At 40.4% G+C, this 10,817-nt stretch overlaps 1 protein-coding gene across 1 annotated transcript in view; it reads left to right on the plus strand.

Annotated features, from left to right (window-relative positions):
* Positions 1-10,817, plus strand: part of Ca10 (carbonic anhydrase 10) — a 490,106-nt gene that overhangs the window by 186,336 nt on the left and 292,953 nt on the right. Inside the window, exon 3 of the mRNA XM_029546545.1 lies at positions 7,795-7,937. Coding sequence (XP_029402405.1) covers positions 7,795-7,937 — 143 coding nt within the window. The remainder of the gene's footprint in view (positions 1-7,794; positions 7,938-10,817) is intronic.

Genomic DNA, 10,817 nt, shown 5'->3' on the forward strand with positions numbered 1-10,817 from the left:
CTCTCGGGACCTTTTGAGAACAGTGGATTTATTGGCTTTTGAGAATTTGATATAATGTATCTTGAGTGGTGGGACTTTCAAAAAAGCAGAGATAGAGAACCAAAAGGTATAAAGAGTTAAAGAACAACAGTTGAATAGGAGTTAAATTGCATAAGATTGGGAAGGAACACACTAAAGGCTTTTTCAAAAGACATATAGAAATCTCCGACTCTACAAGATCCTAAAATATATGCACATATTAAAAACTGTTTAATAGAGATACCACACAATGTAGGGTCAGGCTCAACATCCCAAGTAGGTACTTCACACTTAAAAAAATAAGAACCCCAGAAATGGGCTACATTTTTTTCAGTTTGCTGATCAATGGGGCCAGTGATACCTTAAACATTACAGGCTATTGTCATTCCTCTTGGTTCCCTTTTAGAGTGTAACGGTAAAACCCTATTGCTAGACACCACATATTTCAATTACAGAACATGGAGAAAACACATTGGTACTCATCTGGAAGCTTCATACTTCCTGGCTATATTTCATGTGCTAGAAGGAGCTATGTGTGTTACGAGAAGAGAAAAGGAATCCCCTCTCTGTATTTAAGCTTTAATGTGTACACACCTCCATTATAATACTTAGTGTGGTTTTGCTATAACTATTTACTAGCTTGTCTTGGGGGCATTTGATTTATCTCTCTAGCCTCTATTCATTAGAGATGGCCCATTAATTTCTTTAATGAATGCACAAATTAATGATTATGTGCTAAATAGAATAAATGCAACTCCTCTGAGCTTCCCACAAGAGAATATGTGAAGCTCTTATGTGCCATGAACCTGAGTCCAAACCATGGAGAAAGAAGCCTGCAGCAAAGAGGTTATTACCAGGGCCAGTAGCCTCCATGAAATAAATCTGGAATCAGAAGAGAGCAAAGGCCTGAAACAATGGATATTTTAACCATGCTCATTAATGACAACTCAGAGCATGGATTTATTACAGTTGAAAGCTGCAGAAGGGGCAATAAATCAGCACTGCTGAGAGAAGAAGAGAGAGATAGGAATTCTCATTTTCAAAGTATCCATATGTTTGTAGCCATGAAGTAGGGATTGCGACTGAACTAGAAGGCTTCATTTGTGGATTGATTTCATCATAAGTATGCTTTGCGCAGTAGTCTTTCCCAAAAATTGTATTTGCTTTCCTTTAGCCAAAAAGTTGGGGGCTTAGTTTATTACTTGAAAAATAAAAAAAAAATTAAAAATTTTAAAAAAGGAAAAGATTGTCTTAGCCAAGTCTCTTCCTTGCTTCAAATCCAAAATATGATTTTTAAAGCACTGTCTGAATCTGCAGAAAATGCTATCTTATTGGCACATATGTTGAAGAGAATAGTTTTTAAAGCATTCTATTAGTTTTGTCTTTGAGATAGAACTTGAACACATGTGATAAGATTAAACAAACAACATCAACAACAAACTATGCTCCAACTGTCATTTGACACTCACTTTTTCCTTCTCAGACTACCCCAAGAACAATTACCCTTACACTTGGCTTCTTCCAGTCAAAGCAAATTCATGGCTCTCACTCATAAATCAGCTTAGAGCATTGTACTCTATTGTCTCTTGGCAGGTTCCAGTCATATAGGACTAAGATGCAAACTCTTTAATGGGGCCTGATGAGTACCCAGCCATCTGTTCTTCTAACCTAACCAGCCCTGTTCTGCCTGTTCTTTCTTCTCTTCTAGGTTACCAAGTTCAAGTCACATGGTTTCTTCTGTTCCTTGAACACATCTAGCTCCATAAAACCCTTGTTTCCATCTTCTGTCTTAGGCACACTCCTCTGAAATTCTTCTGAAACAATTATTCCAGTTTCTCAAAGGTCTGGTTGGTAGATATCATTTTCAGTAGTCATTTCCCAGAACTGTATTACCTTCATTTGGCCAAAATTTGTGGGCTTAGTTTATTATTTTAAAAAAAAGAAATAAAGAAAGAAAATATTGTCTTAGCTCTGCTTAAGCTCTGCTTAGGCTGTGCCTCCCATTACAGCTTTATTCTGTAACTCACTACCAACTTAATTGTCTCTTAATTTTAATAACATAGGTAAACACATCAAAACTTAGCGCTTATGCCCCTACTATACCAAAGAATTCATGATAACAGGAACCATATCTGTTTCATTCACTTCCAACAAACCAGAAATAAAGACACTCTGTAGCACATAGATGGTCTTCCGAATATTTGTTCAGTAAATTCTCAGTGTGTGAAGCCTAATATCTGAAATGTCAAAGACTCACAGTCAGAACTTTTAAATTCAGTTTGTCTTGCTTCTGTAAGGTTTAGCAAGTGCATAGGAACCGTATAAGTTGGCTGCAGGGGTCCAACACTGCCCATTACAGCATCTCTACAAATTCTGCTGGATCTAGACACATCAACAGGCAGGACAGCATGGACTTAGAATATCCTCTTCAGGATGCAAATGCCATGAAAGCAAATTTTAACTTTCAGTATCAGAGTGTATTCTGTTGATCTCTTGCTCTCTGGATCTATATTTGTTTTTGTTTGTTTCTTTCTCTATTCTCTCAAATATTAGTTCTCAACCTCAGTTTCCCACCCTCCTCTCCTCTACTCAAGTTCCATTCCTTGTCTGTTTCCTTTCAGATAAGGGCAGGCCTCCCAGTGATATCAACCAAACATGGCACCTCAGGTTTTAATAAGAATAGAGACATCCCCTCATATTGAGGCTAGAGGAAGCAACCCAGTAAAAGGAAAATGGCCCCAAAAGCAGACAAAAGAGTCAATGGAAGTCCCTGCTCCCAGTGTTAGAAGTCTCGTAAGAACACCGAGCAACACAACTATAACATATGCAGAGGATCTAGGTCATATCCATACAGGTTTTATAATTTCAGTTCAGTTTCTATGAGCCCCTATGAGCCCCTATGAGCCCTGGTTAGTTGATACTGTGGGCCATTTTCTAGTAGTATCCTTGATACCTCTGAATCCTACAATCCATCCTCCCTGTCTTCTGCAGGATTCCCCAAGCTCTGCCTAAGGTTTGGCTATGGGTCTCTGTGTTTGCTTCTATCAGTTACTAGACAAAGCCTTTCTGATGAAAATTTTTTGTTCTGATAAGATATTCAATATGTTTGTTTAGGAGTTGTCAAGCGATATTAACAGGTTAAACAGAATCCTTATTGTTTCAGTGGTTTGAACAGATGCTTGTAGGTTTTGCTTTGATCTTGCCAAGATTCATGACTTAAGCATTTGAAATCAGAGCATCTCCACATTTTCCATAGCCCACTGCACATGGAACCAAGGGACCATTGGGGGTTTGTAGTTCATGGGAAGAATGACAGCATTGCCACGAGGGAAATATTTTGGCAAGATAAATGCATAGTTGTGATGCAGCAGTTAAGTTCCTCTGTTTAGTCTCTGTGAAAATTAATTTGCAAAGATATTCAGGTCTGTTGTGTGTTCTAGTTTATATGTAAATTAGAAGAGTACGTGAGAGATGCCAAGGATGATGGAATTCCAACATTTCAGACTAGTTGACTATTAATTAATCAAAATGGTTCTCACTCAATTTCATTTCGTTTACATTTTTCCCACACCAAGTTGTATTGGTCAAACTAGAAGAAGACAGCAGTAGCAGACGAGTCATTCTCTTCTCTTCAGGAAGAAAGTTTAAATCTTGATTTATTAAGACAGCAATGTTGAATGAGAGTGAAAGAGAGCAAATACCTCCACATTCTACAACTCTACCTCTGTTTCTGAAGGTGTCGTGGGTGTCTATAAGTCCAAAGGTGAGGCTATTAAGGATGGCTAGAACTCTGGGCATATCTGAGGACTCTGAATAAACTCAAACCTTGCATCCTGGGTCATGGCTATGACCTAGTTCTGCGCCCCTAAAACCAGCCAATTCACTCCCAAGCTTCATGGAGCATCCATTCCTGTTCTCCCGTTCTCCAAGCCTCCATCCTAAAGTATTTCCCTTGCATTGCTTTTTAAGATCTCTCCCTTGCCCATCAAGGTTCTTGCCACTCAAGGTTCTTGGAGTGGCTTCCGAATTTTAATTCTTCAGCATTCGCATTACCTCTAATAGCAATCATTGACTTCTCCTACTATTGGGGGAGGGGCAAAATCTGAGCCAGTCTATCCAGGCCAAAAGCACATTAACTAGAGCAACATAAACTTTATTTTTATATTTGTGTGTGTGTGTGTGTGTCTGTGTGTGGGTGTCTATGTGTGTACATTTAAGTGCAGTGTCCACAGAAGCCAGAAGAGGGTACCATTTGATTAGTCTAGATCCAGAATTACAGACAATTGTGAACTTGGGTACTGAGATCCAAATACAAGTCCTCTGTAACAGCAGTGTGTGCTCTTATCCTCTGAGCCATCTCTCCAGCCTCTAGAGCAGCATTCTGCACAACGCGTTTTCCATCACATCTTCCTGAGGCTCTAAAAGAAAACCCAAAAGCACACCGAATACCCTGACCTCAACATATTTTATTTCCTCCTAGACCATTCTGGCCGTGTTATCCCAAAGTTGTTCAGTTGCCTTCAAATCCTCCCTTTATCTGACATAGTTAAATTTTGAAGGAGTTTCAATTAGACCTTTGCCTTAGATATTTGCTTAAACTGCAAAATAGACATTGATGCTATTCCTGAATTATCAGAAGAAAAACAGAAGCACAAGAAGTCTTGCAAGGGTCAGGGTGGTAATTAACTCTGAACTTCCCTGGACATGATCCCTTGATTCTGACAGGAGCCTTGTATAGAAATACTTTTTGGGAAGTGGAGCTTTCGTGGCTAAAGGAGTCTTTAGAGCTGATTCAGGTCTTTGCTCTGAGCTTTCTAGCCTCTGCCTGGAAGTGTGACTTCAGGTGGGGTACTTTACTCTCTACTCTGTGACTTCTATGCCATAGATATATGTAGGTAAAATGATCTCTTAGATGGCTTCTAGTCCCCACCCCACCCCAAAAAAATTATGGCTGATTTCAAAATCAGCCATTTAGTCATGAGTAAACTCAGTACCCTTTAAGGTATTGAGCCAATGAGGGACACAATAAGCAAAGGACATTGTTTCTTGGTTATTCTCTGATTCCTAAGCAGGTGGTTAGAATGAGAGGCAGGGGCCTCAATGGTGAAGAGGGGATATAAAGCCTTGAAACTGTCATAAAGAACTCGTACCCAGTAAAAGCAAAGGCAGATGTTCTCATAAAGTTTTTGCTGTTTGTGTTTTTGTGGGGGGGACTTTTGGGGTATGGAGTTTATTAGCAAGGCATGGCAGCATCTGCTCACCGATGGTGTCATACAAAGGCAGCCTTACAGACCGTTTATGGGGTTGAAATTATTTTTGTTAATGATTTTCATGGGAGTAGATGAAACGCAATGTGCACCAGCTGTAACTATGTTTATCATGCAGCTGCCTTACAAAGAAGAAAATACACACAGGCACGCGCGCACACACACACACAAACACACACACACACACATACATCCTATAGATGTGTCTCTTAATTATCAAAGAGTATATATACTGGAGTAACCACAGAAACCAGGAAGGTAAAATGAAACCATGGTGGGGAGTCCTAGAGAAGATAATAATAGGATATGGATGATATGGTGAAAAATGGAAAAAGAGACCTTTAATTAGGAACAGAAAAGGATAAATAACACTGGGATGTTTCAATCATATTGTTTTATGTTTACTTAAAATTGTATGTAACACATATAAAGTGTGTATACACACATTTATCTATATTACACATCTCTCTCTTTGTGAGTGAGTGTATGTGTGTGTGTGTGTGTGTGTGTGTGTGTGTGTGTGTGTGTGTGGTTTCAATGAAGTTGTAACATTTGGGGAATAATGCTTGCCCTCAAAGCAATGGACTATCTTGCAGAAACTGATCATTAGCCATGAGAAACCTCCTTTCAAGGTGTTAATCAGGGGATTCAAAGAGACTCCCCAAAGCAGATGTAGACCACTACAAAAAGCCACAACTGGCACAGCTGTCCAAAGCTGTTCAAAGAACATCTCATGGTGATATACCCAGTCCCAATATCTACAATCCCCACAGCTAAGGCTTGAAGAACACTGAGGATGAAAAGTGCATTTTTAATGCAAGAACTTCATTAAATATTACAGTTTTGCTAGGATGTAATATCTTGTAAACACGTTGAGCAATTTTCAGTGATAACATACTTTATACAATAAGAAATGGGAGAAGCAAGGAAGGAGAAATCTACAAATAAGTTTTCTCGCTTCACCTCTTGCTCTTCTTCCTCTTCGCTTCCCTCTCTTTCTCCTTCTGGCCATTGCTGCCATATTGAAAATTCCTCATGTTGAGGAAGCCAATTCAAACTTCTTAAAGGGAGCAGAGCCTCCAGAGGCTCCTTAGAATGGATGAAGCCAAATTAGACATGAATCTCATTGCACATTGGTGTTAAAGTATTTGTCTGTGAACCTGCTCCTGCCCAGTGTTGACTAGAACTAATAATAAGGCCATTGAATTTGGGGGTTGAATGGGACTAAACACTCCATTGATCACAACTGTTCGGAGAGCGACAACTATTTGGCTAGTGCTTCCCAGGTTTCTCTCCAGCTTTGGATTTTAGCCATTGTGATCTGGGCAGGCACAATGGCTGCTATAAGTTAACAGCTGTATTCAACTAGAATATCTGAGATGGTAGGTGCTTCTAAGAAGATTATGACATGATTGTAGTGTTCATCAGTAAACACTCTCTGGCTCCACTCTGCCAAGGCAGAGCTGGATATCCTTCTTTTATAGTATCACAGCATCCCCCAGTCCTTTTTATTCTTTCCTTGATAGTCAACCTAAACTAGGGTAGAAGACAATGGTAGAGCTTACTACATGTAGTATGGGTAGATTAGTGGATGATCAAATAATCACAGGGAGTGAAGGAAGAGACACCTGGCTTCTATACTATTTTTTCTTAGTGAAAATACTGATATGCCAGTAAATGCTAAAGGAAGAGTTTCTTTGTAAACATAAACGCTTAAGCAATAAGACCTCCTATTACTTCACTGTTAAATACAAGGAACTAAGACCAGAAATCTTGTAAAAATTATCCTCATAGGTGCTTTACTGCAACACTGAAAGTAAGCTGACAGGGTTCCTTTGCATCTTTGCGCTCTGTATTTGATGTGATTTTTTTTTTTCCTGTCTCTCAAATGATCACGTACTTCAGTTGCTGGCACATTAGGTTAATCACACAACGCTGAACCAAACAAAGATAGAGTCACGTTGCCAAGATCCTGTCTAGTTTTGACTGGAGGTGGGGGTCATAAAAACTATTCCCTAAGTTTGGTCTTGACAACCCACAAAAAAAAAAAAAAAAAACTTGTATGTGTCAAATGACACTTTGATAAGCTGTGTATACCTTCAAGACTGGATTCTGTTGATTCTCACATCATTGCTGCTCAGGAGGGGAACAGAACATCCACTCTGGAGTTGTTAAATACTTGGTGTGCTTTGAGCATGTGGCAAAGAGAATATAACTTAAAAGATACTATTTGTACCAAAGCATGAAGCCCCCAAAAAGGAGGCTATGGGATAATTGTGCGTGAAGTGACAAAATCTGACCTTCAGAGACCATGACTACAATATTGGAGAAATCAACCAAGATGGAGGCCTGGGAAAATACCATGGTGACATGTTGAGGTCTCCCTACCTTGTTGGAATGTCCCATGGCACTCTTTGTTTTACCACCTTGTAACTTAGATTGTCTTTTAACACACTGTTCCCCCTACCCTTCCACCCAGCCTAATTCGACAATTTCATTTTATTCCTAGTTCCTTCTTTCTGGGGATTGGTGAACTCAGCTTGGAATCTTTGCTCTGTGGGGAAGCGTCAGTCCCCTGTCAACATAGAGACCAGTCACATGATCTTCGACCCCTTTCTGACACCTCTTCGCATCAACACTGGGGGCAGGAAGGTAAGCTGCCATGTTGCTTCCATGATGATGGATGATGTTCATTGACATTGTCAAAGCTGGGCTTCCGGACCTTAGGCTCTGTGATATGGGACATACAGCAGTAATCATGGGCCTCAAAACCACTCTGAGCAAATATAGTTATGTCCAAATAACGTTAATCTTTTTTCATAAAGTTTGTAAATTTCCCTTCATAAAATATGTCCTACAACTCTAGGACCTGGAGAGATCAGAAGTGGCACAAGACTCCCTAAGATCAAGTTCTCTGCACAAAGGTGATTTATTTGTCCCACTGGGTCAAAGGGCAGGGAATAAGAGACAAAGACAGGAGATAGAGGGTAAGGGAGAAGGGAAAAGGAACAAGAGGTTAGGGGTGGGAGACAAAGGAATGCCTCTGTACAGAGAAGAGACAGACGTGTCCCATAGACAAATAGCAGTTTGTAAAGAGAAAAGGAAAGCCCAGGCTAGGACAAGGTGTCTAATTTTAATTGGGCATGTTAATTAAGGTGGCCAAAGGGGGGCTTTTGATCACTGAACTTCAATACTTGGATAGCTGAACCTTGGTGGTCAGCCTCAGGTGGGAGAAAGTAGCCAAATAAAGAAATAGACCTTGGTGAGTAGCTTTAGGGATATAATCTACTGGGTTTGCCAAGGCAGAGGGAATGGGGGAGAAGGGAAAAACCTTCCAGAGCCATGATTGTCATGGCCTGGGCCTAGTAGAGTCCTTCAGGACCCCAGGAAGTTGCTTGAGATCTTATCCCTTGGTACCCCATGAAGGTCAGTTGAACACAGTAGACCCACCTGCCTACCATGCTGGAAAAATTCCTCATCTAAGACTCTTCACTTGGTCTTCATTTAACTGCACCGAAGCAGAAGGAATCCATTTTAACAAAAGTAAAATCAGATGTTTATCATGCTGGGAAGGAAAACAAACAAAGCTTCCCTTCGATGATTTATAAGAAAATCAATAATTAATCTTCCTAGGGGCATCTTTCTGGCTAAAAATCCTCCCTTCTGTCTGGAAATGCTGAGCTGTGCTTTATGAGTTGTATACCAGAACCAGCCCTGCCCTCTCCTCCTGCCAGGAGCACCTCCTTAATCAGTGAAGGGCATAGTGCCTTTGGGGGCACTCATTGCCTTTGGGGGCACTCATTGCCTTTGGGGGCACTCATTGCCTTTGGGAGTCACTCATTGCCTTTGGGGGCACTCATTGCCTTTGGGGGTACTCATTGCCTTTGGGGGTACTCATTGCCTTTGGGGTCACTCATTGCCTTTGGGGTCACTCATTGCCTTTGGGGCACTCATTGCCTTTGGGGGTACTCATTGCCTTTGGGGTCACTCATTGCCTTCAGGGGTACTCATTGCCTTTGGGGTCACTCATTGCCTTTGGGGGTCACTCATTGCCTTGGGGGTCACTCATTGCCTTTGGGGTCACTCATTGCCTTTGGGGGTCACTCATTGCCTTTGGGGGTCACTCACTGCCTGACTCTGGTACTTTCTCTTGTTTACTCGTTTCTGTTTCACTAGCTTTTATTGTTGGCTAAGATATTAGAGTTGGAGGAAATGCACACGCATAGAAAATTGTGTCTGAAGGTGATTTCCTTGTTGTGAATTCAAGAGAAATGAAAAGCCACTTGTGTGAAAAAAAAATGCTAGGGCTGAAATTATAGACATTTGTTATTCCTGGCAGATCCTTCTCCAGAGTTGGGCTGTTTGGGCTCTGCCACTCTTCCTCCTCTGAGGTCTTTTACCCATCTGCACCAATTCATTTGTATGTTATAGTCTTACCCTTGCTAATATATTCAAACATGTTTTCTACCATGTCACTTACTCACACACATGTACATATTCACACACATACACACACACACACACACACACACACACACACACACACACACATGTGCACCAAACACTCATGTACACATAATTTTTCTATATAGAAAAATAGTCGTTGCATGTGAGATTGAGACTATTTAGCTATGCAGTTTTTGGATGCTCTTTTAAAAATTATTTGTGAATCATTTTTTCATAGGAAGTTTCTATCTAAGTTACTTGGTTGCTCTGATTTTAAAGAAAAACAAAACCAGGCTAGGTGCAGTGCACATCCCTTTACTTCCAGCAATCAGGGGGTAGAAACAGGTAGATCTCTGTGAGTTTGAGGCTAACCTGGTCTAAAGAGTGACTTTTAGGACAGCCAGGGCTTCGCAGAGAAACCCTGTCTTGAAAAGCCAAAAATTAATTAACTAAAAGATTTAAAAGAAATAAAAAACAAAACCATTGTAATGGTTCCACTTGCAGTTTTATCTCACAAACTCTAAAAGAAACTTACTATAGCTGGCACGTACACCATGCAGTGCACCAACTACTTATTTGATAGTTGCAAATGCTTATGTTTATTGGTCAGCATTTAGAAGTGAAAGTTTCAGTTTAAATAGACATTGAATTATCTTTTTCTTGTTGGAGAGGATGACAGGGGCATAACTGCATCCTAGGCAAACAATAAAATAAATAAAACCACCCAGTGCAGAATGAGGTTTGGTGCCTGGGTTTCATAAACCACCTGAAGGTAGCCAGCCACACAGGAGCGTTAACCTAAGGCCAGTGCTTGTGGGTGGGGTGGAGAGCAGCGATGGGATCAGGTACCGAGTTCTAATGCTGATGAAGGAAATAAATATTTTCTGAAGAGTTGCAGAATGCTTAGTGTTTCCCGTTCAACTTTTTCTACTCCTGCGTTAGGTCTATTCAAATATTTTCTCAGTTTATCTATTGTGATCGTTTTCCTAATTTGGGGGGGGGAACTGTTTTCCTAATTTCTTTCTCAGCACATTCATTGTTGGTATCAACAAAAGATGCTGATTTTTTCCTTTTTTTTTTTTTTTT

The sequence above is a fragment of the Mus pahari genome, chromosome 14, assembly GCF_900095145.1.
Source record: "Mus pahari chromosome 14, PAHARI_EIJ_v1.1, whole genome shotgun sequence".
In the NCBI taxonomy this organism is placed as follows: domain Eukaryota; kingdom Metazoa; phylum Chordata; class Mammalia; order Rodentia; family Muridae; genus Mus; species Mus pahari.